Source organism: Talaromyces rugulosus, chromosome I (assembly GCF_013368755.1).
Source record: "Talaromyces rugulosus chromosome I, complete sequence".
In the NCBI taxonomy this organism is placed as follows: Eukaryota; Fungi; Ascomycota; class Eurotiomycetes; order Eurotiales; family Trichocomaceae; genus Talaromyces; species Talaromyces rugulosus.
The window spans coordinates 7,127,144-7,154,626 of NC_049561.1; the positions used below are offsets into that span (position 1 = coordinate 7,127,144).

The following is a 27,483-nucleotide window of genomic DNA, read 5'->3' on the forward strand; positions in this document are numbered from 1 at the left end:
ATGGCTATCAAGAACCCTCGATCGCACGACGATTACATGGTTGGATGGATCTGTGTGTTGCTGCTGGAGATGGCGGCTGCAAAACTGATGTTGGACGTAATATATCTGACTTTATCTATTCTACTGATAGATCAAAATACATATATTCTTGGAAATATTGGGGACTATAATATTGTTGTTATGTGTTTACTAGCTGGTGTATATAGCATTATCTCAGCTGTAATAATTGTGATTCAGCTACTGTCTAGCTTCTACTCTATCTACTTTGGTCTGTTGGTCGGCATTGGCGGTAGAGTGCCAAGTAGCAATATAGATATTCAACTAGGTGATATAGTTGTGAGTTAGCTAGAGGAAATATTTGGAGGTGTGATATAATATGATCTTAGTAAAGTATTGAGTGGTGGTTAGTTTTAGTGGACTGATATGCTTAATTAGCTATTTAAGATTCTGTTAACTGTTCTTGTGACACTCTAAGCGCATTACCTTACTGAAGATAGTTAGGTTCACGAATTCTTTTTCAATATCTCAATCAAAACTCCTCGCCAAGCTGCAAACTTTGCACGACCAAGCCAAGAGGACTATTTATACCGAATAGAATACGACCATAGGTTATATAATATATGTGCTGACTGTGATCTATCTAAACTGATTTCCTGACCTTCTAGAGGTCACAATAAACTAGTCATTTATTATGGACTTATTGTATCTGCAAATCAAGTAATGAAAGATGGTTGGCGGCGAGATCAGCTCGCGTAGAAATTTGAGGTATTCTGTGTAGAGATAGAAGCAGCAGGACTCATAAATGACTTTCTATGTCTAATCATTCAAAGCATCTGTGACTATACTGACTCCTACAAGAATAAGGAATGGTAAGGATATACAGCTGCTGTAGCGGTGGTGTATACTAAAGAGCTTCTTTTAGTGATGCCAATCAATCAGGTTGACAATACTCCGATGGCACGAAATACTCTGGCAGACTCTGGTATGTAGAGAGGTTCTACATTTCAATCTATAAAGGTTATCCAGTTGAATTTATTACTAAATAGTATTTTATCTTTTTTAGGTCATAGATTTCATGTCCCACTCGACCTTACCGATGTACCTGTGATTAAAAACTTCTTAGGACGAAACCAAGATTTAGAACGCCTTTGGCATCATTTACAACCAGATAATTCGAAGTTATGAAAAGTCGCTATTATTCACGGGCTGGGGGATATGGGGAAGACACAACTAGCAATCCGCTTTGTATGAGATCACAAGGATGACTTCACTGCCATCTTTTGGTTGAGTGGCAAGAGTCGAGAGACACTATTACAAGCTTTGAGCTCAGTCCTGTCTAGGTTACCAGGCCAAGGCCAGACCACCAAAGCAACAAATAAAGAAGAAATAGAACAACATGCTAGGCAAGCACTACAGTGGCTATCAATCCCAGGAAATCAACGCTGGCTGCTTATATTTGACAATATTGATCAATATTCACCAGTTCATGGAGGTCCTGGTGATGGATATGATATCAGCGAATTTTTTCCTACAGCGGATCATGGCTCTATTCTAATTACATCCCGACTCCAGGTCTTAACTGATCTTGGAACATCTTTCCCGATCCAGAAGCTTGGAACGAAGGACGCCATCGAACTGCTCTTGCAAAGAAGTGGTATGTCAGTTTAGAAACCGACTAGGGAAGAGGAGATTGATGCAGGTACTCGGCCTCTTTGTACAGTGGTCTAACGGAACTAATTGATGCAGATGTCACTGCCTTTGCTGGTTGTCTCGATGGGTTGCCGTTAGCCATTGTCATTGTAGGAGCATATATGCATGAAACTGGAACCAATATCAGTGAATATTTACAGTACTACCAGAAATCCTGGCATGATCTCTAGTCATATTCCAGGTCTGGACGATACTACCAGTAAGGTAATATACTACAAACATGGATGGTTTCTTATCATGAAATCAAGAAACGAAACCTGAATGCGGCAGAACTGCTACTTCTTCTTGCCCACTTCGATAATCGGGATATTTGGTATGAATTGGTGAAATGTGGCATACATAGCTTGACTCAGCTAGTGTGGTTTAAGAGTGTTATATCAGATAGCTTTATCTTCAAAGAAGCTATAAGGACCCTTATTGGGTTCTCACTTATTGAAGTCAAGCAGCCAATGAGAAGCTACGCGATGTATTCTGTTGTACAAGAATGGTGCATTCACATTGCTGGCACAAAAAATAATGAGAAAGCAAGTCAATGGAATGAACTAGCAATGGTATCCATTGGACATATGGTACCTCTGAACAATATCCCGAATTACTGGGAGATCGAACGGCGATTGCTAGCTTATGCAGATTTTGTACAGTAGAGGTGGAAGGGCGATTGGCGGACTGATAATATCGCCATTTGGGGTGCATTCCTCGGCTTAGATAATCTCTACCGAGATCAAGGCAAGCTGAAGAAGGCGGAGGAGATGTACCAGCGAGCGCTGACAGGCCACAAGAAGGCATTGGGGCCAGACCATAAATCCACTCTTGATTCAGTCCATTGTCTTGGGAGTCTCTACGCTGATCAAGGCAAGCTGAAGGAGATGAAGGAGATATACTAGTGAGCGCTGACAGACTACAAGAAAGCACTGGGATCAGACTACACATCCACTTTCAATTTAGTGAACAACCTTGGGGGTCTCTACGCTGATCAAGGTAAGCTGGAGGAGGCAGAGAAGATGTTCCAGCAAGCGCTGACAGGCTATAAGAAAGCACTGGGGTCAGACCATACATCCACTCTCACTTCAGTCCATAACCTTGGGGTTCTTTACGCTGATCAAGGCAGGCAGAAGGAGGTGGAGAAGATGTTCCAGCAAGCGCTGACAGGGCATAAGAAGGCACTAGGGCCAGACCACATATCCACTCTTAATTCAGTCTATAGCCTTGGAAGTCTCTACCAACGTCAAGGCAGGCAGAAGGAGGTGGAGGAGATGTACCAGCAAGCGCTGACAGGCTATAAGAAGGCATTAGGGCCAGACCACACATCCACTCTTGCTTCAGTCCATGGCCTTGGGGCTCTTTACGCTGATCAAGGCAGGCAGAAGGAGGCGGAGGAGATGTTCCAGCGAGCGTTGACAGGGTGTAAGAAGGCACTAGGGCCAGACTACATATCCACTCTCAATTCAGTCTATAGCCTTGGGAGTCTCTACCAACGTCAAGGCAGGCTGAAGGAGGCGGAGGAGATGTCCCAGCGAGCGCTGACAGGCTACAAGAAAGCATTGGGTCCAGACCATCACAAGACCCAGCGACTCACGAAGGAATTGAAACGCTTTCAAACATTAGTTAATCCGAATGTATAGTACTATGAGCTCTTTTTGAAAAGGAGGGCGTGGGATTAGTGATAAATTCAAATTCAAATTTTTGTTTTTAAGCATTTTTCCACGGGGGATCCTTCGAGAGACTTCTAGCAAACTGTTTGCTCTGCTCGCCTGATTTATCGCGTGCCGGGTCAATGAAAATTTTGTAACGTAACGACTTTGTAATAACAGATGACTAGTACCAGGTAATATAAAATATTAACTATGTTCAGACTAGTTGTTATATTAGAGTATCCACAGTGGGGCTGAATTGGTTTAAGAGAGTGTTTCGATGGTGAAGCCAGTTTCGAATCTCCCTGTATATATGTATATTTTTATCTGCTATATGTAGTCAACTAGCATCAAACCACCTGTGTAGTATCAATTGATACATGTAGGTTGTCTGTACCTATCAACTTCTAATTTGTTGTAGATATATAGTATCAATTGATGATATTGGTTTCAAGTGATTTATTATATCAAACAGTTGTGAATATTATTACATGCCTTGCTGCGCCAGCTGGAGTTAAGTAGTAGTTACACTTGTCCATTTGGATATATATATGTATACCAGTATCAAGTCAATGTTACTACATATGTACCCTCAACAGCTCAAGCGCTCCTATCAACTACATATTTACATGTGGTAGAGCGAATTGATACATGGTAACATTAATCGATTGATTCAACTTTAAGTATACCGCCCGAGAACAAAGTGCCTTTTTAGCGAAATTACAGAAGTATATTTGTTATTTAACATATGGACTAGGTCGCAAAAAAAGCTTTTAATAATAAAAGTTGGATACCGCTGAAGAAAGCCTTTCAGTTTGCACCTAGTGCGGGTAAAGGTCCGAAGAAGTAAAGACATTCATAAGAAAAGCATTTCTTATAAGAAAACCATAATTCAGAGAATTTTGCCAAGGGCAAATTCTTCTTGCTCTCTCTCGTTTTTGGCAAGAGTATTCACCGTCCACTGCCATAAATCCTCCTGTTTGACCTCGTCGTAGCTCACCTCACTGGACTTGATCTCTTTTTTACCTTCGTAATACAGACCACTCTTCCCTGCAACACTAGTTCCAACTGCAAGCAATGCCAAAGCCTCACCAGACTCCTTGGGCGTATGAATGTTGGGCGAAACAAGTAATCTCAACAGTGGAAGTATCTTGGGCAAAACACGGTTCCACAAAAACTTCGCGATGGCACTGTAATCTCGGGCTAGTCCTGTACCTGGCATCAGGCCTGGGTCAAAAGCAGTGACAGTCCAGTGTTTTCCCGAGTTTTCGTTGATGGCCGTAAATCGCCGGTGTAGAGCATACGTATAGAGTACATTGGCTAATTTTGTGCTCGTGTAGCGCTGTTGTCCTGAGTTTTTGGCCGACTCTGGCGTTGGATGCGCGAGCTCTTCGGCTGAATTGTATGTTGAATCTGGCATGCCCGACTTTTGCGCTGGATCGTGCGTTCCACTTGACACGATAACGATTCGCGCGGTATCCGCAAGATGCGGTCTCAAGAGACTGAATAGCAAGGCATGTCCAATATGGCTAATCGCAAAAGTCTTCTCGTATCCGTTTTCAGTGTACTCGACGTCTCCTGGTAATTGCAACGCGGCGTTGAGTACTAAAGCATGTATTGGCGCGAACCCCTTGCGTTCCCAGTCCGCGGCAAACGAACGGACGTTATCAAGGCTCGAAAGATCCAAACGACGAAACTCGAAGTTATTCCGACCGAGTAAAGAATTGGCTTTATCGGCAGAAGAATCTTTATCGGATCGAGAGGCCAAAATTATCTGATACTCGGGATGTTTGCGAGCAATACTGAGGGCACAGTGGTAACCAAGGCCGGTGGTGCCACCGGTGACCAGGACAGTACGCTGATATTTGGTCGACATTGAAAGGTATTAGTCTTCAAATTTCAGTGAGGTGTTTTTTTAAAAATGAAAAATAAATAAAAATAAAACAGGCGAGATTATTCAAATGTTGTTGAATGTTAAACGCTGGTATTGTTCCAGGACATTTGAAGTTGACGCCGGGTGTGACAGGTTTATATAGAAAAAACTTGCCTCACCACGTAGCAAAGTCCATCCCTCGGACGGGTTTAGGAGATAGGACATAACTCTCTTGTCAAGCAATAGTAGGGACAATTTCTTTATAATCCGCTCATATCTAGGCAAAAGCGGAGTATGTCAGATATTGCGACTCTATATAGATAGAACGAACGGCCCCGTTCTGGTTTAGCGCAGAACGGCACCGGCGATTTCTCATCAACCGCTCCGGTTCCGGCTAGCGCCTTTCCATTCTGGGACTGGGACGTCATGCTTGGCTCTTGTTTTTCCAACGCTGCTCTTGACATCAACCTCGATATCAACTTTTTCCACTAGGCGGTTTCTTGCGTGGTATGCCACTGTGACAATGGACCCATATATCCAGCCGCATAAACTATTTTATTATTCTCCAACTTACCGGGTCGTGATCTGCACATCCTGCCGCTATGCAGTGCAGCCTGCAGCTATTGCGCGACACCTCAAGGAGATACATCACATCTACCGTTCCCAGCGACGCCCATTTATCGCATATACGGAATCTTTGATACTAGAGAGCCCAGAAAAAGTCAGACCTCCTCCTCCGGAAGATTTTCCTGTTCCCCACTTGCCTGTCCACCAAGGGTGGCGATGCCAGGCACCGCGCTGTGGCTATCTGTGTATCTCAACCAAACGGATGCAGTCTCACTGGCCGGCAAAGCACCGTTGCAAAGGAGATCGTACTCGAGACTGGATTGCTGTCCCACTTCAGACATTTTTTCGTGGTAGCCTGTTGAGCTATTTTACCAAGGAACCCAGCCTCCGCCAGCAGGCTAGCGTGGCGATGTCATTCCCATCGGTTACAGATGATGGAGAGCTTGTCACAAAGTTTCCGTATATTAAAAAACTTCAAAGACAATATGAGCTGGACTATATTGGGACTTCTATTTTGGAGCATTATTTCGATGCTACCTATAAGACCTTTGTGACGAACCACAGCACAGAGCAGATTTGGCTCGATATCGTCCCCACTCTCGCATACGATAATCCTTTTCTCTTACATGGGATTCTTGCATGCACGTCATTACACATGGCCTACATCTTTCCAGCCCATCGACATATTTATAATCTCCAAGCATGTTCTCACCAGAGCACCGCGCTCCCTTTGTTTCGGTTCGCAATCGACCACCCCACAGAACAAAACTGTGACTCTATCGTAGTATTCGCACACTTACTTGTCATATACTCTTTTGCAAGCGATACGGATTCTTCCAACTATTCGTTGTTCCTTGTTGACGACGATAGCAATGGTAACGTCAAGAATTGCCTTGCAATTCCCCAATGGTTACACTTCATTCGTGCTGGTTGCTCCATGTTGTGCGATGTATGGGACAAGGTTGAGAATGGCCCTGTCAGCGCTCTGGCAGCTACATGGGAAGATGAAATCGTTGTCCATGATAAGAGTCTGCCTTATATGAAACATTTTCTTGCGCTTATTCCTGGTGACTCGTCTTGGTCGAGTGAAAGCATTTCTACATACCGCAACGCGGCTACTTCTCTGGCCGAGTCTTTTGCATACTTGGACTCCAAGGATATGGAATCTAGTATCACCACGTGGAATGTCCTCGGAGCCTGGCCACTACGCATTGAGGACGCGTATGTCGATCTTCTACATGAACGCCATCCGGGGGCATTGGTGCTGCTCGCGTATTATTGCATTATACTGAAGAAATTGGAGAAATTCTGGTACTTTGAAGGACGAGCAGTCAAGCTGATATCCTCCATTGCGGGAGTATTGGACGAGAGATGGCATCCCAGTATCCAAGAGGCATTCGAAAGGGTCATTGGCTAGCAGCAAGTTTCTTTCCATGGGATGAACCACCATCCAAGAAACAAGTACGACATTACTACTCGGCAAACATGACCTCTATTTGGTCACGCTATTTTCAGCTATAGAGCTACGTAGTAGGTTCCCGGCGAAACTTGTTCTGCCGGCATGCAACCCCCAGACACTAGCCCCATCCTAGCTTCACTTAACCCCGGATTCTATCTATAATGCGGGGTTGATCATATGTAGTGTGTCGTTGCACAACAGGCTTGGGGTTTCTATATGTCGCACTCCACCGTCAACTATCATGACAGCCCAGCGCCCCACATAAATTCTCAACGTGAGGTGGAGCGATCTGGGGTGACCACTTCCTTTACCCCATGTACGCAAAGTATATTAAGTAGTGTGCAACCAGGGCAGAGCTGGCCATGTTGGCCTGAAAACCACCCAGGCGTCTAACAGATTACCTGTAGTACTTCTTCCTTTCCACAACACCAACACTTACCACCTATCAACAAAGCCGACCATGGGATTAGGGGTACTAGATGACACACATCTCGAACATGTTCCGGGAACAGCCCTTCTGACCGATATACAAGGATCTGACACCTTGCCCTTGCGGCATGACAAGGGAAAAGATTCTGATGTTCTTCTTGTGCCACAGCCATCAAGCAGTCCAAATGATCCCTTGAATTGGCCATTATGGAAGAAAGACCTGATGCTCTTCGTAATATGCATTGATACCGCTGTTGTGGGCGCTTGGGTATGGAAACAACTTGCTTTCTTTTTTGTTTCTATATGGAGGACTAACCAAATTGTTGCCGAGCTGAATAGGGTCCTATGATCTCACCGGGCTATGCCATTATGGCAGAGCAATTCCATATGTCATATAACTCATTAAATGGTGGTCTCGGATGGGGAGTTTTTGTTATTGGCATATCCTGCTTCTTCACCCAGTCCATGGCTGTGATATGGGGCCGCCGACCGGTGTTTCTGCTAGGAAACCTGTTGTTGTTCATCAGCAGTGTATGGGCGTACTTCGCACATTCCTACAAGTCTCTGCTCGCATCTCGATTGGTTGGATGTATTGGAATGTCTCCATTTGAAGTGTAATGTTCTCCCTTTTCTAGACCCGATGTTTCTCCCCTCCCTTCTCGCTCTTTAATCGTGATCGTTCTGACATCTGATTCTTGTTTATTATATAGATTGGTTACATCTACAATCGCCGACTTGTATTTCGTTCATCAACGCGGTGTCCGACTTGCAGCATGGGGTCTATGTCTGTCGATCGGTGTTGGCGGTGGCACGATTATATCTGGATACATTATAACGGATCTAGGCTGGAACTGGACATACGGAATCTGCGCTGTCATATATGGGGTTTGGATTTTGGTTCTTTTTTTCTTTTGCCCAGAGACAGCCTATCGCCGTCCTGTAGCCCTGAATGTTGATTTAGGGACGAGAGACAAGGCAGCCGAGTTGATGGACAATAACGACAAGGCAACGACGACAAACATTGAGGATGTTGAAATGAGCGGAGACACGCCTGATAATGTCGAGCTGAAACATAGCTACTGGCATGAGTTGAAGATTTTCCATGACCGTGTCTCTGATGATGCCTTCTGGAAAGTCTTGACGCGTCCACTTTTGATGCTGATTTTCCCTCAAGTTTTATTCTCTTTTTTCGCATATGGACTAACAAGCTCGTGGCTCATTGTTGTGGGAAGTGTATTGGCGCAGATCTTCACTGCGCCACCATATAACTTTTCCGTGTCTGGAGTCGGCCTTGTTGCTATCTCGCCCGTCATAGGCTCCGTAATCGGCGCATTCATATCGGGACCTGCAGCAGATATGGTCATCAAAACAATGAGCCGGCGAAACAATGGTATCTACGAGCCCGAGTTCCGGTTGGTGATTATTGTCGTATGCCTGATCATCGGTGGGATGTCCTTTTTTGGCTTCGGATTGTCCCTGCAAGCGGAAGATCCATGGATTGGGCCAGTCGTGTTTTATGGACTACAATACTTTAGTGTCGGTTTCATGTCAATTGCAGTCTACGGCTACCTGACTGACTGTCATCGGGACAAGGCACCCGAGGCATTTGCGGCTATCAATCTCCGAAACATCTACTCCTTCGGAATGAATTATTTTGTGTCTTCGTGGATTTCTTCCCAGGGCCCAAAAGAAGTGTTTTGTATAATTGGAGGGGTGCACGTGTTTATCTGTCTAATGGCAATTCCGATGTATATCTTTGGCAAGCGCTGCCGGAGTTGGACGAAGAGGGTTTCCATTTTTGAAAAGGTCATGAGAGCTTAGTACCTGGAAGCTGTGAACTATATTGAGTCTGTTTAGTCCATCTGCAATTGAAGCCCCCTGGTAAATGGCACTATGTTGTTGGGTTGTAGAGACATGGCAATTTTCTTGAAGCTATCTCGTCACTAACATTTGAATCCAATATACTAGTCAATAAAACTCGGCTAGGAACTTGTCATCTATCGCTTAAGCAAAGAATGCCCCTCTGCTGACAAGGAATCATCAGCGGGGCAGGTTACGAATAGTAGGCCAATGAGTCAACTAGCTAGCTAGCTAATAACTTGCCCGCCTATAGCAGGAACCAGCGCCAGCAGCCTGGTGTTTAGGCAAGCGGTCAGATAACCAATTTGAATTAACTAGTGAATTAGTAGTATTAGAGCTCCAAGGGACTGGACTTTGTACGAAGAGGAAACATTCGCTCTATTCAGATTCCCCATCATTTTTGTACTGGCTCAGAATTGCTGCTATTGGTACTATTTTTCATGCTATAAATCATTCATATTCCACTTGTGTTGACAATATCTGGATCACCACCAATGAACATGGCGGTGGGCATCGTTGGGGCGGGGCTGACTGGCTTGTTGGCTGCACACGGCCTGAAAAAGGTATGCAGGTAGAAGACGTCTCACAAAACTAAACATGGATTAATATGACACATCTGAAATACAACACTAACATATTAATTTGCAATATTTGACATCTAGAATGGCTTTGAAGTTACGGTTTTCGACAGTGAGTCCAGTCTAGATGCTCGCGGTCGCGACTGGACCATCTTATTGCATTGGGCAATGCCGCTGTTCGAAAAGTTACTCCCAGAAGAGGTGATAAACAACTTATCAGAGGCCATTTGCAATCCGTATCTCGATTTCAACCCGAAAGTTGAATGTTTGCCATGTTACAATGGTATCACGGGAGAATTACTCTTCAAAAGCCCGCTTCCAGGCTCTAGACGAGTATCTCGTAAACGGCTGCGGGAAGTGCTTTCACAGGGCCTCGATATCAGATGGGGGAAAAAGCTTGACACAATTTCATTCCCACACGACGAGAACCAGTCGGATGACAGCCTGAAAGACTTAAAGGTGCAACTTGCCTTTGCCGACGGCCATACTGAGCAAGTAGACTATGTCCTCGGTACGGATGGCGCCTCGTCCGGGGTGCGACAGCTGCTCCTGGGTGAAAAGGCTGCCCAGCCCCAGCTTTCAGGATTTATGTTTGCAACTGGCATCACAAAGTACCAGGACGCAAGGAAGGTCCAGTCTGTAGTCAATGCACACCCCGTTGCGGCCATTACACTAGGCATGGATACTGTTGCAGGATGTGGGGGTATGGCTCCAGTTTTCGTTTCCAATTCAACGACTATAAAACTGACATTTATGCTATTACGAATGACTCAGTCATGTACGTCCAAGATAAAGAAGATATGGCCACTTGGACGACATTTTGGACCAAGATTTGGCGCGAGAGCATGGCCAATCTCCCACAAAGGGAGGATACCGTCGAATACATTAAAGAGACCACCAAGGGCTTGTGTGAGCCATTCCAGACGCTGATTGACTCAACTCCGGCAGATAGCGAGTGCTATATTGATGAGATGAAATATTGGGTCCCTGTGCCGTTTGATAATCATGCTGGAAGAGTAACGCTCGCGGGTGACGCAGCTCACCCGATGTTAATCTGTATGTGCTCATCACAGCTGCGAAGTATCAAGTGAACGGACTGACCTTGTCGCAAATCAAGTCCGTGGCCAAGGGTTTCAGCACGCGATTACAGATGCAAGCAATTATGTCGACGCTCTCCTCAGGATAAAAAATTCAGCGAGGGAGACGGGAATAGAGAGACTAGACACAATGACCGGATATGATACCGAGATGATTGAGCGGACATCCAAGGCGGTTAAACAGTCTCTCCAGGAAGCAGAATTTTCAATGAACCTCGAAACGGTAAGTAAGATGCTCATGGCTCAGAAAGGTCACGGCAAATCCGCCTAGATGTAGTCGGATAAGCGCGTTTAGTTTTAGAAACCGAGGGTTGGAAAGGAATCCATGATTCGCATTTTATCCACGTGTATTTTCTGTTTTTCGACAAATAGTTCTTGGATACGTCCGTGAGAGTTGTCCATCATCCATAACGACATAACGACACGTGCCCGCACGACTTAATCAATCCTCATCGCTTTTTCTCTGTTAAAGTTCTATTAAAATATCATAATGGAGTACAAGAGCTTGAGAAAGTGGGCGCAGTGTTGTGTGGCAAGGACCGACGACTTATGCCTTGTCTGTCTCCTTTGAAGGGTCTCTGACTCTTGAGCACGCTTGTAGCTGTTATGCATGCGCGATGTAGGCCACAGCGTCCAACAGAGGCCCGCGGAAGCTTGAAGGCATTCCCGGGTGGAGATATTGGCCGCGCGGAACGGGTCGAGCAACTAGCTACTACGGATATTTGCATGTGCTCGTCAAGAAGATAAAGATATAAGATATAAAGTAAAGAACTGTTACGGGCTTTTCAAGTTAGAGGGAAACAAGGCAGTCGGATCCGGAGTCATGTAGCCAGTCAAGGCTAGCCAAGGACGCGGCCCACAGCATAAGCGCTGTGATTGATCTAAAAATGTGATTGATTACATCTCATCGAGCTCCTAATAACGCCGGATAGTGCGGACATATCTTCTATCATTGGACGGGTTCCGCCACGCACGGCAGTAATCGACTGAGTGCATTGTTAGCGGGGAGCAAGGCCCATCCGTGTTGCAACCATTGACAATCGCAGCAGGAAACTCGCCGTTGCAGGCCATATTTTCGCGCTTCAACGACATACTGACGTCCGGTGATTTCGGTTTCTGATAATATGGGTGCTACGGATGCAACGCCAGCCTGCGTATCAGCAACATCAGCCTCCGTATCAGCAACATCGGCCAAGCTCGTCAGTCCTGCTGCTGGTGACTTGGAACCTCACGCCCCTGCAGCCGCCGATGCCGTGCTCCCTGCGCAAATTGAGCCAGCCACAGAGCCCGGCGAAGAAGACGAATTCGACGTCACCGAGGGCTGGGAGACGAGGTCAGACGGATCAGCGAGTGCGGATTCGACTATCTACGCGCATACCTACGAACACGGTCGTCGCTACCAGAGTTTTAAGAATGGCCGGTATCCAATACCAAACGACGATAATGAGCAAGATAGGGAGGATATGAAACATGCCATGATGCTGGAGCTGATGGACGGGGAACTATTCTTTGCCCCTGTGGGAGACAACCCGCAGAATATCTTAGACATTGGCACCGGAACAGGTGAGTCATTATTTACAAAACGGCGCAATTGTGGTTGTGCTCGGACTGACATGCGCATTGAATAGGCATCTGGGCGATCGATGGTTAGTGGTTTTCACATCCACCCAATTCATTTCACAGTGCGCAACATCCTGGCAGCACCATGGGCAGTAATGTTTATGATTAATACTAGCTGGTGACCGTTTCCCGAGCGCCCACGTTCGTGGCATCGACTTATCGCCAATTCAACCCACCTGGGTCCCTCCTAACGTGGATTTCCTGATCGACGATTGTGAGAAGGACTGGCTAGCCACAGACTGTGACTTTGTTCACTTTCGATTTATGGTGATTATCCTCAAGAATGTCCAGCAGGTTTTAAAGAACGCCCACGAGTAAGATTTCTCGCCTAGGAGAGATCCTAGTGCTGGCCGTGCTTATAGCCCCGTTCCTTGGCTGACCAAAGCCGCACACTGTGCATCGTTTTAGGAGTCTGAGACCCGGTGGTTGGATTGAATTACAAGAGCTCAGCGCCGAGCCTATGTGTGATGACGACACAATGCCCAGCGATGACCCAGTTAAAAGGATGTATAGTCTTGCTGGAGAAGCATTCGCCAAGTTCGGCATGAACGTCACCCTTCCCAAGCATCTCCACGACTCACTCCAGGAAGCTGGGTTCGAAAACATCAAATGTATAGTGAAAAAGGTTCCAATTGGCGTGTGGGCCAAAGACAAGACCCTGCGATTGATAGGGCTGTACCAGAAAATGGCCGTTTTAGATCTGATGCCTGCACTCGCAGGGCGGCCATTCGAGGCCTTGGGCATGTCCCAGGCAGAGAGCCAGATCACTCTGGCATTTGCCCGAAAGGCACTCGAGGACACAAAGGTCCATCGATACTTCCACTATTACTTTTGGTATGCCCAAAAGCCTACATAGCGAGTGATACCCATGGAGCGACATAACTTGTACATAATAATCCACTTCAACAAAAAGCAACGGCACATATGCACTTGACTAGAACTTACTGGTTTTTTCTTCCCTCTTCTTCCATGCCCAAAAAACAAACTTGCAATTACTCATATCGCCCTAGAGAGTGTGTGCACAGTGTTTGGCATTCGGAGAGGACGGAGAGTTCTGTCTCCCGAAAGCAGCGTCGGGCTTTTCTAACTCCCGAGCCTGTCCATTCTCCATTGGCCGAACCAACATCGATCGAACTGAAAATCGTACATTGGCCACATAAAAATATTTATTAAAGATCGTCGTTCCTTAATCTAGCAGGTGCTCTGCTGTCGATCGGCGATTGGAGATTTCAACGGCAACGATCGTTGGGCTGAGAACCATAAATAGGCCGGAGACGTCACCCGATTTTTGCTTGTAAGGTATCCGAATATCCTCGGTCACGAATATATCATTCCTCGTCAATGTCGTCTTATCAGCCACGGATTGCTATTATTGGCGCTGGCCCTGCCGGACTGACTCTTGGTGTCCTACTGCACAAGCATGGCATCCCATTCACCATATTTGAGCTTCGTCAAGAGCCCACCGAAGAAGAACTCCTAAAGCCTGCTGGATCACTTGATCTTCACGAGGAATCCGGCATTGCTGCTATAAAAGAATGCGGCCTGCTTGAAGAATTCGCCTCATTTACGGGAGACTGTACCGAGGCAGATCGGGTTTGCAACATGTATGGGGATCTACTATACGCGGATGAAGGAGAACTGGCAAAGCGCCCTGAGATCGCTCGACCGAAAATTATCAAACTCTTACTGTCAAATCTACCAGCTTCATCAATAAAGTGGGGCCACAAACTGATGAGCGTCAAGGCCTCTGGTTTATCTGACCCGGCAGAGACTGAACTTGATTTCGGCGAACATGGTAAAGATACCTTTGACCTTGTCATTGGTGCCGACGGAGCTTGGTCTAGGGTGAGGGCGTTGTTGACGGAAGAGAAGCCGCACTACGCCGGGATGTATATCATTACCCTGGATATCAGGCAAATCGCCTCAAGGCACCCACGCTTGGCCGAGTGGATCGGCACTGGCTCTTTGCAATGTCTTGGAAACCGACATGGAATCTGTACTCAACGTTCGATGCAAGGATCGGCAAGAATATATATCTTCATCTCGGTAGAGGACGAGCATTTTGCGGCTACAAGCGGTTTGAACAAAAAGACAGCTGCGCAAGCCAAGGAACAGCTGCTTTGCGACAACTCACTATTCAGTTTGTGGGGTTCCATGATTAAAGAGCTGGTGGCTGCCGCGTGCGACGATGAGTCGATTTATAAGCCTGGCCAAACTATTGATATCAAGCCGCTTTACACGCTTCCTGTCGGATATACGTGGGAGCATCATTTAGGCGCAACACTCGTCGGAGATGCAGCCCATCTAATGAACCCACCGGCGGGGCAAGGAGTCAATCTTGCCATGAAGGACTCATTGATGTTAGCACAAGCCATAATCAAAGCACACGCTATCGTTGACCAGGATCCTGCCTTGTTCCGTGGCACACTAGATACACTGATAACAGACTTTGAGCGGAACATGTCAGTAGCGGCGAAGGAAATTGCTGACATGACCATGAAGATAAATGACATCCAATTCGGTTCTGATGACGCCGCTACAGTCATGGCGAACTTTTTTAGAAGCTGTGGGGAGTCTTGACAATAGATAGAAACAGATAATAGTCGTGTCAACTACTTGTTGCACATGTTTTTTTTTAAGATAGCGTCCTATTGATTTTAGATGTCGGAGGCATGAATAGTAAAATAATTCCATGTTAAGCTTGATTTTATATAAGCTCCTTCAGAAACTATAGATGATCTTTATTACAATATAAAACAGAGATATTAAATTTATAAGGAGTCAACTGTTATTTTAAAAACTTAAAGGGTCAACAAAGTTTTTATGTCTAGGATAATACGATTACAATTATATTGCTGTATTCTAGACAACATTGAACCAATAATAATTGTCTTTTTTTCTTGCATTAGAAAGTGTTTATATAATAAAATATTACGAAGATAGTTATAAGCTGTAAAGTCAAGGAATAGTTACCTGATATGGCTATGCAAATACTATTTTACACCCTTCATATTGAAGAGATTGACAACACTCCGAAGATATGGCAACAAATCGTACGCTTCCGGAACATAAGAACCCCTGTATCACACGGTAAGTAACAGTTCAAAAATATAGAATATAGAACGAGGGAATAAATTTTGGAAGACACTGAGTGTTGAGTCTACACGTCTGCTTCTAATAGAAACCCATCAACTGTCTGAATTATGTAAGACCTCCACAGTTCGTTCACGACGTACTCCCTACATAATTGTCTTTAGGACCCCTTTCAGATGAAAATAATTTGGTGTTTTCCAATCAGCAATAGGATGGCACGATTCCTGACTAGATTAGAATATCAGAACGGATTGTCATACTAGCTGTGAATTATAGTAGGATCAAATGCCCGCCTCGTCTGTATATAATATCTTTATGCGACCAGTGTCTCGAAATAGAATGTGAAGAAATACATGAGCGCCACAAATCTCCCATTTCATATGTTTTATGAATGGGAGTTTGCCTACTTTTTGTCTGTGCAATGCGAACGGATTTCGCTGCCCGAATTCCGGAGATGGGGATGCCACATTGTATGTATGTCAGATAATTTCGCTATTTTAGATTCAGCTAAGATCTCTGAGCTAAGAAGGGTAAGATTCCGCCTTGAACGGATTTTAATCTCGAAACTCCGCATCTTAGTGCTGGTTCGAGTTGCAAGGGTCCCCGAGGCTCCGGCGAGCCTTGATGAGAGACTACTTAAAGCTGCCCATCTGGGTATTTTGGTGCCTATTCCTCAAAGAACTCCTGTTGGCAACTTATACCTTGGTTTTATTATCATCCATTCTCGACACAATGGTTGTGCCAGACGATGGAATGGTGGTGGACGTTAAACAAAACGATTCGTCCAAGCCTTCGACCTTGGACCGCCCTAATGTCAATAGCGTTGGTGACAGCGATAGTGTTTCCCTAGAAAAACAATACCAACCTACTCAGACTATAACCGACGATGAATATCCGCACGGAGTGAAACTGGTAATACTGGCAGGGGCTTCTCTCATCGCCGTTTTTCTGATTGCATTGGACCAAGTGAGTATACCCCTTTCACTTATTCTGACACCGACAACAACATCTGATACTTAACGTATCTAAGACCATCATCGGCACGGCAATCCCTAAAATTACGGACGAGTTCCACAGTCTGGATGACATATCTTGGTATGCCGCAGCATACTTCATGACCTTCGGCGCTGCCCAACCCTCCGCCGGCAAGATGTACAAGTACTTCAACCTCAAGTGGAGCTTTCTGGGGTCCATGTTTCTCTTTGAGGTCGGTAGTTTGATCTGTGGAGTTGCGCCTAATTCCAAGGCTTTGATTATTGGGCGGGCTATTGCTGGCTTGGGCGGTGCAGGGTTGTCGGTGGGTGGGACAAGTATCGTCTCCTTCACCGTCCCGCCAGTAAAACGACCAATGATGATGGGCATCATTGGGATGACATACGCTGTTGCTGCCGTTCTTGGGCCGCTTCTTGGGGGCGCATTTACAGACAGTGTCACTTGGCGATGGTGTTTTTATATCAATCTGCCGATTGGAGGAATTGCCGCTGTGGCCCTCTTCATCTTCTTCCACCTTCCGACTTCTGCGGTGACTCCACAGATCTCCTGGGCGAAGAAGCTGTTACATCTAGATCCGGTGGGATTCGCTCTAGCGATGGGGGGCATCACCTGCTTTGCCCTCGCGCTTCAGTACGGAGGAAATACCCATCCCTGGAAGAGCGGCATGGTCATCGGTCTCCTCATTGGGTTTGGACTACTCGCTCTCGCCCTGGTAGGATGGGAGCTCTGGCTGGGTGATTATGCCATGATGCCGCGGAGACTCTGGAAGCAGCGCTCTCTTTCGACCACCGCGCCTTATCAATTCTTCTTTATGGGGAGCTATGTTGTACTCTTGTACTACCTTCCCATCTACTTTCAGAGCATTCTTGGTACTAGTCCTATAAAATCTGGCGTTAACAACCTTCCCCTCGTAGTTGCGGCGGCTGTGTTCGCACTCGCCGGCGGAGCTGTCGTTATGGCTACAGGTCGTCCGCAACAGGTCATGTTCGTCGGCTCGATGCTTTCCACCGCTGCAATTGGCCTGATCTATACTCTTGATATTGGTACCTCGACTGGGAAGTGGGTTGGCTATCAAGTCTTTACCGGGGCCGCGATGGCCTTCGCTATAATGCATGGCTTGAGTATTGCCCAAGCCAACGCAGGCATTGAAGACCTAACAGCTGTCACCGCCAACCTTCTGTGTAAGTACCCATCTCCATTTTTATCTGCGCACTGCTCAAAGAAGCTAACCGACATGCTGCACAGTCTTCCAGACAATTGGAGGTGCATTCAGCACCTCAGCAGGACAGTCAGCCTTCGTCAATCGAATGCTTGCCACTCTTCCCAGGACAGCTCCAGAAGTGAACCCAGGGCTGGTGCTTCTGACAGGCGCCTCAGAGCTGCATAATGTGTTCCCGCCGGATATGCTTCCTGGAGTGCTAGAGGCATATATGGTCGGTATCAAGGCGGCCTTTGCAGTCGCACTCGCTTTTTCTGGTGTTGCATTCATATGTACTTTAGCTATTCCAATGAAAAGGCTTCCAAGTCATGCATCAGGTGATGCTGCTATGGTCATGGGCTAATTTGCGGATACGACGGGGGTAGACCGCCCGCCCACCCTTTGTTATGGCGAGCGTAGTCTTCACTACAATGTCCTGCAATGTCGCACGCTGGGAGTGGCGTTGTTCCTGCGGTGTGGCCTGCTAAGAAATAAAAATGTCCCCGGAGTTAGAGATTGGGAGTGGGTTTCTGTCGTGGAAATTTAGAGTCTGGCATAAAACAAATAATGTAGTTTATTTTCTAGAAGTTATATTATTAATTCAATTTTTTGAACACCATACTACCTCGATCAGGATCTCATGGAGGCTAATAGTACAAAGTCAGCTATTACACTGTCGTAGTCTGAACAACCTAGGCGAAAACTCAGTACTGATGTTGGCTAGTAGCGACTGTCAACTACTGAAATGAAGTCCAGGAGATGTAGCCTACTTGTACTAGGCAACGAAAATAGCTACGCAGGAAGTTCAAATTTGCTGCTTAAGATGTGCCTCGTATGTCTTCAGCTGACGGATCTGATCTGAGACCTCAGCCACTAGTCACTGCTGGGAAGAACGAGGAGACAGCGCTACTCCGTTGCCTAAATGTAACGTACTGTTCAGGGTCTACAACATCCACTTGGAAACCATGTGTCGACCTTGAAACCGCTACGCCAAAAAGGAATTCCCTAAAGGGTTTGGATTAAATTGGTCATTTTCAGGCTGACACCATGTAACTATATAGTGACGCAAGCTAGCACACGCTGCCCCACCATTTCTTTGAGCTAATGTTAGCGTATTCAAGGTTTTATAGGCACATGTGGATATTACAGCATCATTCAGGGATATAAATGCATGGCGAGAAGACTCTGAAAGAATATTTACATAAACCATATTTCGGATGAGGATGAATCACGAAAAGGGACCATGGATCTTGATCGAAAGGTTACTATTTACTATCGCAAGTGCCGACGCCTCTTTCAACAGCTCGACAGTGGCGCAAACGCCACAGTATTTCGTGTTGCTACCTTGCCATTGACAATGAGATAATCGATGAATTACGCAAACACCACAGCTAAAAACTAAGCCTAGATTATCCTACTAATGTCAGCCATTCTAAACAACCTCATTAATTCACCTAGTGGCAGAAGCTAACAAACACCATGCTTATAGTTTTAAGAAGCGTGACAGCGATGTTGCATCCTGATTGTTAAGCTTTCGTCCCAATATTAAGCATTATTTGGTCCCAAATCTTGATCGCGAATGGCAAGCATAGAAATTGTCCGCGGCCATGTAGACTTTCCCTTTTTGAGTTCGACCATGGGCACCGATCAGTGGCTATTCATCCTTTCATGAGCTTGTTTCTAGCTATGCTACTGTGCCATGTGTCGTGTGTGTCCACGCGTCCTGTTAATGATAAAAAGAGACCTTTAGTAGATAACGAGGCTATTGTGTATATATAGAGTCGTGCTATCCTTCCTTTGAATCGAGTTGACATAGTCACATTCATTCCTTCGGCCAATTTTGGGAGTCTTTCCTTTTCATTCCGTTCCTCTGGTTAGGTTTTGAAAATCATTAAAACCCATTCACATTCCCTACTAGCCTTATACATATTTGTACACGTTCTATTCATTTAGTATGCCTTCATTTAGGCTACTATCGACACTTGGCCTCGGACTTGGCTTTCTGGCAAGTCAGGCCCTAACCAGCCCTGTATCATTACCACGACGAAGCAGCCCAGGTGGTCAAACCGTGGTCTACTGGGGACAAAACGGCGGCGGCACCGAAGAAAACAACGATCTGTCAGCTTACTGCACAGCTAGCCAAGGCATCGACATCATCGTCCTGAGCTTTTTGTACCAGTTCGGTAACGGAGTGACCGTTCCTGGCGGTTCATTCGGCCAGTCATGCACGGTTCTTGCGACCTCTGGTGAATCCCAGAATTGTGACAGTGTCGTTTCATCCATCACAACATGCCAGGAAGCTGGTATTAAAGTGCTCCTATCTCTAGGTGGCGGTAATGGTGGCTATACTGTTACTTCCCAGTCCGAGGCAGAAGCAATCGGCCAGTATCTATGGGATGCGTATGGCAACTCAGCGACTTCAACTGTCACTCGGCCGTTTGGCGATGTCATTGTGAATGGCTTCGATTTTGATATCGAGAACAACAGCAATGGAAACAACCAGTATTACAAATACATGATCTCGACTCTCCGGTCAAACTTCGCCACCGATACGGCAAATACGTATTACATTTCTGGAGCACCTCAGTGCCCTCTTCCAGAGCCCAACATGGGTGAAATAATTGGAAATTCTACATTCGATTATATCTGGCCGCAATTCTATAACAATAACAATTACACGTACCCCTGCGCGCTTGGAATCAATGGCGATGCAGCGTTCAACTTTGATGATTGGGAGACATTCATTGCCGACACCCCATCATCTGGTGCACAGCTCTTTATTGGCGTGCCAGCTGCCCCGTTAGCTGCGAACGGAGGCACAGCTGGTGAGGTTTATTATGCCACTCCTTCTCAATTAGCCACAATTGTCAGCTCGGTGGATAGTTATTCCCAATTTGGTGGTATTATGTTGTGGAGTGCAGGCTTCTCAGACTCAAACGTGATTGACGGCTGCACCTTTGCTCAAGAAGCCGACAGTATCTTATTGACAGGTTCACCCTGCAGCTCCGGGGGTTTTACTCTCACCCCTTCCCTGACTCCTGTTGCTCCTACGCCGGCATTCTCCACTTCTACCGGTACAAGTTCACCAACAGGCACAGGGACCCCGGTTCCTGAATATGGCCAAGTAAGTTGACATATTTTTTCCTTTATATTTCCCCCATTTCGCTATGATTTCCACGTGGAATTTGTCTAACTTGAATTACAGTGTGGTGGTGACGGTTATACGGGTTCAACCGCATGTCAGTCTCCGTATGTTTGTGTGAAGCAGAGTGACTACTGGTCGTCATGCCAAGCAGCTTGAGCACCTAAATATGACTGCCCGGGTTTTAGGAGGCGTGCCTAGTGGTAAGAATAATAAGAATACCGCTAGAAAGCTGAGAGTTTGTATTTCTTTCTCTGTATATATTCATAATTTTCCTGGATGGGCGCCCTGAACCATGAGCTTTACTGTTTCGAAAGCAGGCCATTAATGAAAAATTCAAATATTGTTTTATATACCAATTAATAATTACATGCTGTACATATAAGCGGATATTAACATAATATATACATACTGAGTAGTTAACCACAATACTCATCGCCTCTTTCTATTCAGCTTGGTTACTTCTCACAACCTCATTCATTACCAGTTCCTCTTGGGTTTCCTGTTGCACTTCTGGCCTCTCATAATACGGAGCAAAAGTGCTCTTCATTCTCAGTTTCTTGCCGAATAAGTAAAAACAGACTGGAATTGGGACCATGACAACGGCTAGGCAGCCAAGCAGGGTCGCTGCCCACTGGATACCCATGTTGTTGAACATTTGGCGTGAGAAAAGAGGAAAGCTCGCAGCTACTATTGAGCGGAAAAACGTGTTTGCTGCTAGTGCCGAAGCAGCGCTGTATTGACTTGTTAGATTTGATGTTCGGCAACGGAAGAACGAACGGATATGCAGCACTTACAACATAAGATAGGTGTCAATAAGGTAATTGAATAATTGAATGAAAATCATCAAGAGACCAAATCCCGTAAATAAGCCACTGAGTGTTGGTGCAATCCAGGGAATATCGCTCCTGAACCCGGTCCACCCAAACCAAAAAAGGCCCACAGCAAACAGAACACCACCGACAATCACAGGTGGGAGGCGCCACTCCGGAACCTGGACTCCCCCATTAGCAGCCAACTTGGCGCTGTATGCCTTGCTCGAGTAGACAATGTAAGATGCTGCGATAATAATGCCCACAATCATGCCGAATAAGGGCAATCCTCCAATTCCAGCATTCATGCCGTGTACTCCTTGAAACACCAAGGTATAAGCGGTTAAAAAGCAGTACAGAAGCCCATAGATAAAACTTAGATAGATCGTGACAGCTAAGATCAATGGTTCTTTTATCAATAAACGCAGGGGACGGGAGAAATTATTGATAATCAATTCTTGAAAATCCACTTCGATTTCTTCTTGCTTGGCATGTATGCCCCAATTTTTGGTGCGACGGCGCAACTCGGATGCCTTTTCAACAAGAACCACAGGTGGGTATGATTCTTTTAGGAAAACGAGATTGAGCACGAATGCAGTATATCCCATTATAGCGGGAATGTAGGCTGTCCAGCGCCAGCCCAGATAAGATAGGTTGATAAAACCACCGATGAACGGTGCCAACATCGGGCCCAAAAATACGGTGCAGGAAAACATAGCGACTGCTGTGCCACGTGTGCGGCTGTTATAGATATCCGAAAAAACAGCCGCGACGACGGCTAGCGGGCAGCTGCCAAAGACACCGGAGAAGAAACGAGAAATCATGAGGGTTTGTATGTCCTTGGAAACGGCGACAGCGGTGTTGAAGATGCCAAACCCCAACATAGCTACAACGATAGGTAGGCGACGCCCATTAAGTTCCGAGATGGGGGCCCACATTAGAGGCCCAAAAGCATATCCCATGATATATAGCGAGCTGGAAAGAGTGGCAACTTCAAGACCAACACCAAAGTGCTGCGCAACATACGCGGTTGACGTGCTGAATATAGCCGAATCGAAGGTAGAACATATACTGGTGAAAGCGAGAATGGCACTTATATACAGTCTAATCCAAGACCAAAATTAGCACTTGACAAGACTGACAGTCATTATAGGCGCGGTGGCAAAAATAATTAAAGGGCACGTACTTTTTCTTCAGCGGCCAGTTCTGCGGATATAGAGGATCGTCATCCCCATCAAACTCGACCACATAATCTTCCTGGGCAGGTAGGAGGGGTGGGTATGGCTTGCCAGCCCCAAACGCCGGTAGCGAGGCCTTGGAAGTGCGAGATTTTATACTTCGACCGACAGTAAGCGCATGCTGCAGTCGTTGAGTTTCTATTCTGCTGAGGGGTTGAGATCCTGCAGTCCGGAGTCGCTCCAAGTCTACTTCTGTGTTGCGAGACTGCAGCCCATGCAGTTGCGTTGGGTAATCGACAGAAGAGCTCGAGCTTGACAATGATCCAACACTGCTGACTGACGATGCCCGTTTTTCTGTCTCTTCTGAGCCCCCCGGACGAGCAGCTTGCGGCTGCCCTGCCTCGGAGCTCTGAGAGTCAAGGGGTTCGTTATCTGCGCCAGCATGATAGTTGCTCATTGTGGCCGGTAAGCAGAATCGAACGAGGGAGAAAAGGTGTCACAGCGACACAACACGGCGGCGAAAAGAAAAGTAGATGGTTTTTGTATAGCGCTTCGCGCTGCAGGGCGAACGTAACGTCACCGCATGATGCGGGCGCGATCAGCATCCGATTTAACCGAGAAGAAGAAAAACTCTCTCCACTTTGCCGCTCGCGGGTGCCGGTAACTGCAATTTGTCAGCACCCGGTATCGCAAAAAACGGGCAATTGGCCAATGAAAACCCGTTCCTTTCTTACGCTCACGTCTCCCATACTTACAGCGCTAGCCCATTCCAGTCTAGCATGTTTATTTAGCGGCCGTTCCTGTTTATTACTCATCCTTTTATCACTTACTCATCAACAGCTGATATACGGAGTGTATTAATGGCGATTTTTCTTTAAAAAAAAAGAAGAAGAAATAAATTCACGGCTTAGGGTGAGTAGTTAGCCCACTTGGAGATCTCTGATGGAAACCGCAGTGACACCTGGGTTGCATTCGGGCGATCGTTATTGTTCGTATCGGTACGCCGTACTGCACCATACATGAAACATTGAATTTTGCAAACTCGGTGTTTACCGATACGCAAATTTTCGGTATCTCTTACGGAAGAGCAAGCAATGCAAAGGCACCACCAACAACAGGGCGCGCAGCAAAGTCCTGCCAGTTGCCACTGATTGCATCGTAATAATGAGTCAAGGGTGCAGCGTTGACAGTAGCCCCGATCCAGGTAGCAATGGCGCTGAAGAACTTCGATTGCACATCAGAGGAAGCAATTGCGGCAACAAATGCTTCCCAGTCCACTAGAAAAAGAAAATCAATGTCAGCAAGGACTGGAAATATGATCATGTAGAAAGAAAAAAAGTTACCGAGGAGCTTTCACATACCTTTAGTGTAAGTATGTCTAGTGTCTTAAGTAGACACCATATTCGTTGAAAGCAGTAGAATAGAAGGTACTCAATGTTGTTTGTCTGAACAAGATATGTTGTACTATCTCGCTTGAGTATATGTACTTCGCGTATCGTACTTTCTTGGATAAAGAAAATCGCCATAACCCTAGCCATCAATTGATAATTATGCATTGCATTTGCAACATGCATATATGTATCCACCACAATTATAATCATCCTGACGAGCTTATACATAATGACTCACTTATACTATCTGTCCGGTTCATTCATGTACACATAAAGATGTTTCCTGTTAGGAATTTTCCATCACCTCCACCTTCTCCGGGTTCGTGTCAAGATTAATGATTGTTTCGACTTTGGTAGACGAAAATTTTCGTGCTGGTATATTATTTGCCTGTTTTAGGTTAGCTAATAACTCTTGGTTCACTTGTCCCAAAAAAAGCCTTACAAATAATATGTCCAGTTCTGCATACGTTCTTCCCCTTGTCTCAGCTGTGAACCTTTATTAGAACAATATTCTTTGCATTAATAAAATATAAATTCGACCAGTCTTCAGAGTTTACTCACGCAGCCGAAAGTAAAGGTATAAGTTCATGAGCAGGTTTATACCTGCCCAAAAGAAGCACGCTTTAGGTCCCCAGTTCCATGCAGAAGCGTTAAGTTGCCTATATGAGACAATATTCACAAACGCAAGATTGATTATATTATACGCATTTCTGGCCAGGATAATGGACTTTGCACGAAGGCGCGTTGATGGAATTTCCGAGACAATGGCATACACGACTGGTGCGACCGAGAAGTCAGCTACTGCTGAAAGCAACAGAACCATCGTCCCTGCGGTCCATGATGTAGCTGTAGATGGCGTGGAGGGGATACCCATCCCACCCGCTACCCTAAGGAATGTATCAGCAAATATTTGAATGTAATCACGACCAAGCTTTTGGGTGTATACAGAAGTAACACAAACATAACAACCATACCGCCACACATCAATGACTTTCGGCCTAGACGATCTAGAACTAGCCATGATGTCATGGTGCCAACTGCACTGATAGCGGTTTGGCCCCAAGAGAGGCTATATGAGTCTTGGGTGCTGATTCCAGCCCGGACGTAAAAATATGACGATAATCCTCCGATCGCAGTTCCGGAAAGTGTCTGTGCAATCCATGTCATGCAGACGATTTCTGATCGACGAATATCTTTGCCGCGGAAACAGTCCCAGTAGCTGGTTCCCTTTGAGGTTTCTTCCTCCATCGCATTCGTGTATATCATGTCTAGCAAATAGTATGAAGAATCAGTACACGCACTGAATTAGAAATAAGACATGGAATATTGTTGATTACAAGCCATCTGTCGATCTTCATCTCTGCTGGTGAAGGACGAGTTTTTGATTGTCAGCCTTCTAAGAGCATTGCGTGCCCGTTCGGTGTAGCCTTTCCGGACACACCACCACGGCGACTCTGGAGCAAGAAATATACCAACTCCGATGGGAATCGGCCAAACCCATTGAATTGCGAAAGGGATTTTGTATCTACAACTGCCTTAGTGAATCGTCGTAGTATTAAAAAACATCGAGAGAAGCGTACCCCCATACATCTTGACGATTGACTAAGCCCCGCAGGATGCCAGCTGAAATAAATTGTCCTATAATCCAGCACAGGTTGACAAAAGTAGTCAGATAGTGACGGAGAGGAACCGGGCACACCTCTGCGGCGTAAGCGGTTGTCATAGTCTACTTTCTGTTAGCGAAGGGAAATGGTAGCCCTTGGTATTGTCGGCTTATTGACTTGGAAAACCCCCCAACTGATACCTTGCAGTAGCTCGCCGACAAGGAAAACCGTCAATGTCGTTGCTAGTCAGAATTAGTTTTTAATCACCAAATGATAAATTATAAGCAGTAATACCATAAAATGGGACGAAAATAAACCCCGTTAGGCAAATAAGAGCCAAGATAAGCGTCCACCGGTACCCAACTCTGTCCGACATCACACCAGCAACCTGTAGACCAATAATTTCTCCGCAGTTAGTTGCTGCAGCAATTCCGTTTTGCCAGGATGGAGGAATGTTAAGACTTCCATCGGGAGCTCTGATTCCGAAAACATTAAGAAAGGACGGATAAGCGTTGACTAGCATGTCCTCTAGTCAGTATATTGAATGGCAAACGGGGGATTTGATACGTACAAGCTCCAACTAATGAAGTGTCATACCCCTCCATGATAAGGGTGGATGAGAGCATAATACTCCATAGTATCGCCTTAGGATAGACTCGGAAAGCTGTAAGGAGTTTCATCTCTCGCTCGCGCTCATTTGCCTCGTTCGCCTCATGGACGAGATTCTATAAATTAGTCTGAGCTTTAGTTGACCGACAAGGTTGTGTGACAAGCTTTTTGTACCATAAAATCCTGCACACTGGAAGCAACACCATTGGCAATGTCGGGAGCTGGCTTGGCGAGCACATCACCTTGGTGTGTCTGAGAGCGGGTATCTTTTGAGGGCGTTGATTCTGCCATTATTGCAGGTCAACGATTGAGATAATGATGTCGAAGTGAATACATTTCGTACAGAGTAAACACTATACCAACATTATGAAGTGACTAGGGGCATCAAACAAAGGAAAAAATGCGGGGTTACACCCCGCCCCCGGAAAATATTCATCCATATTAATATGGTAACGTTGCAGTGCTTACCCAAAGTTAACATTGACATTCCGGACCAATCGGCAATTCACAATTTTCGTTACAAAACTACCATTTAACTAGTTTTCTAAGGATAACCCCATTCAGATTGATATTATTTTGTGGACCGGAAAGCATCGATCGAGAATTAAGTGCGTTAGGGCCCAAAACTTTACAATCTGA

General features: G+C 45.8%; 13 protein-coding genes across 13 annotated transcripts; 10 read left to right on the forward strand and 3 right to left on the reverse strand.

Annotated features, from left to right (window-relative positions):
* On the forward strand, positions 1–345 carry TRUGW13939_02420 (uncharacterized protein; the record flags this gene model as incomplete). Its single annotated transcript, XM_035485614.1, has 1 exon — positions 1–345. The coding sequence occupies one exon, from the start codon at positions 1–3 to the stop codon at positions 343–345; it is 345 nt and encodes a 114-aa protein (XP_035341507.1).
* A 609-nt stretch (positions 346–954) lies between these two features.
* Positions 955–1,880, forward strand: TRUGW13939_02421 (uncharacterized protein; the record flags this gene model as incomplete). The annotated part of the gene is made up of 3 exons (XM_035485615.1): positions 955–982; positions 1,484–1,654; positions 1,747–1,880. 3 exons carry the CDS (start codon positions 955–957, stop codon positions 1,878–1,880), a joined length of 333 nt encoding a protein of 110 aa, XP_035341508.1.
* Positions 1,881–2,711: 831 nt separating this feature from the next.
* TRUGW13939_02422 (uncharacterized protein) lies at positions 2,712–3,332 on the forward strand (the record flags this gene model as incomplete). The annotated part of the gene is made up of 1 exon (XM_035485616.1): positions 2,712–3,332. One exon carries the CDS (start codon positions 2,712–2,714, stop codon positions 3,330–3,332), a length of 621 nt encoding a protein of 206 aa, XP_035341509.1.
* Positions 3,333–4,233: 901 nt separating this feature from the next.
* Positions 4,234–5,217, reverse strand: TRUGW13939_02423 (uncharacterized protein; the record flags this gene model as incomplete). Its single annotated transcript, XM_035485617.1, has 1 exon — positions 4,234–5,217. The coding sequence occupies one exon, from the start codon at positions 5,215–5,217 to the stop codon at positions 4,234–4,236; it is 984 nt and encodes a 327-aa protein (XP_035341510.1).
* Positions 5,218–5,737: 520 nt separating this feature from the next.
* On the forward strand, positions 5,738–7,198 carry TRUGW13939_02424 (uncharacterized protein; the record flags this gene model as incomplete). The annotated part of the gene is made up of 1 exon (XM_035485618.1): positions 5,738–7,198. One exon carries the CDS (start codon positions 5,738–5,740, stop codon positions 7,196–7,198), a length of 1,461 nt encoding a protein of 486 aa, XP_035341511.1.
* A 502-nt stretch (positions 7,199–7,700) lies between these two features.
* Positions 7,701–9,490, forward strand: TRUGW13939_02425 (uncharacterized protein; the record flags this gene model as incomplete). Its single annotated transcript, XM_035485619.1, has 3 exons — positions 7,701–7,937; positions 8,009–8,283; positions 8,380–9,490. 3 exons carry the CDS (start codon positions 7,701–7,703, stop codon positions 9,488–9,490), a joined length of 1,623 nt encoding a protein of 540 aa, XP_035341512.1.
* A 539-nt stretch (positions 9,491–10,029) lies between these two features.
* TRUGW13939_02426 (uncharacterized protein) lies at positions 10,030–11,475 on the forward strand (the record flags this gene model as incomplete). Its single annotated transcript, XM_035485620.1, has 4 exons — positions 10,030–10,092; positions 10,192–10,810; positions 10,882–11,163; positions 11,225–11,475. The coding sequence occupies 4 exons, from the start codon at positions 10,030–10,032 to the stop codon at positions 11,473–11,475; spliced, it is 1,215 nt and encodes a 404-aa protein (XP_035341513.1).
* An 853-nt stretch (positions 11,476–12,328) lies between these two features.
* Positions 12,329–13,680, forward strand: TRUGW13939_02427 (uncharacterized protein; the record flags this gene model as incomplete). The annotated part of the gene is made up of 4 exons (XM_035485621.1): positions 12,329–12,767; positions 12,833–12,850; positions 12,940–13,138; positions 13,233–13,680. 4 exons carry the CDS (start codon positions 12,329–12,331, stop codon positions 13,678–13,680), a joined length of 1,104 nt encoding a protein of 367 aa, XP_035341514.1.
* Positions 13,681–14,165: 485 nt separating this feature from the next.
* Positions 14,166–15,404, forward strand: TRUGW13939_02428 (uncharacterized protein; the record flags this gene model as incomplete). Its single annotated transcript, XM_035485622.1, has 1 exon — positions 14,166–15,404. The coding sequence occupies one exon, from the start codon at positions 14,166–14,168 to the stop codon at positions 15,402–15,404; it is 1,239 nt and encodes a 412-aa protein (XP_035341515.1).
* A 1,245-nt stretch (positions 15,405–16,649) lies between these two features.
* TRUGW13939_02429 (uncharacterized protein) lies at positions 16,650–18,472 on the forward strand (the record flags this gene model as incomplete). Its single annotated transcript, XM_035485623.1, has 3 exons — positions 16,650–16,883; positions 16,948–18,091; positions 18,156–18,472. The coding sequence occupies 3 exons, from the start codon at positions 16,650–16,652 to the stop codon at positions 18,470–18,472; spliced, it is 1,695 nt and encodes a 564-aa protein (XP_035341516.1).
* Positions 18,473–20,062: 1,590 nt separating this feature from the next.
* Positions 20,063–21,409, forward strand: TRUGW13939_02430 (uncharacterized protein; the record flags this gene model as incomplete). Its single annotated transcript, XM_035485624.1, has 2 exons — positions 20,063–21,232; positions 21,314–21,409. The coding sequence occupies 2 exons, from the start codon at positions 20,063–20,065 to the stop codon at positions 21,407–21,409; spliced, it is 1,266 nt and encodes a 421-aa protein (XP_035341517.1).
* A 286-nt stretch (positions 21,410–21,695) lies between these two features.
* Positions 21,696–23,697, reverse strand: TRUGW13939_02431 (uncharacterized protein; the record flags this gene model as incomplete). Its single annotated transcript, XM_035485625.1, has 3 exons — positions 21,696–21,984; positions 22,048–23,166; positions 23,249–23,697. The coding sequence occupies 3 exons, from the start codon at positions 23,695–23,697 to the stop codon at positions 21,696–21,698; spliced, it is 1,857 nt and encodes a 618-aa protein (XP_035341518.1).
* A 620-nt stretch (positions 23,698–24,317) lies between these two features.
* On the reverse strand, positions 24,318–27,135 carry TRUGW13939_02432 (uncharacterized protein; the record flags this gene model as incomplete). The annotated part of the gene is made up of 9 exons (XM_035485626.1): positions 24,318–24,517; positions 25,193–25,518; positions 25,578–25,899; positions 25,969–26,156; positions 26,212–26,357; positions 26,413–26,477; positions 26,530–26,751; positions 26,807–26,960; positions 27,019–27,135. 9 exons carry the CDS (start codon positions 27,133–27,135, stop codon positions 24,318–24,320), a joined length of 1,740 nt encoding a protein of 579 aa, XP_035341519.1.
* Positions 27,136–27,483: the final 348 nt, after the last annotated feature.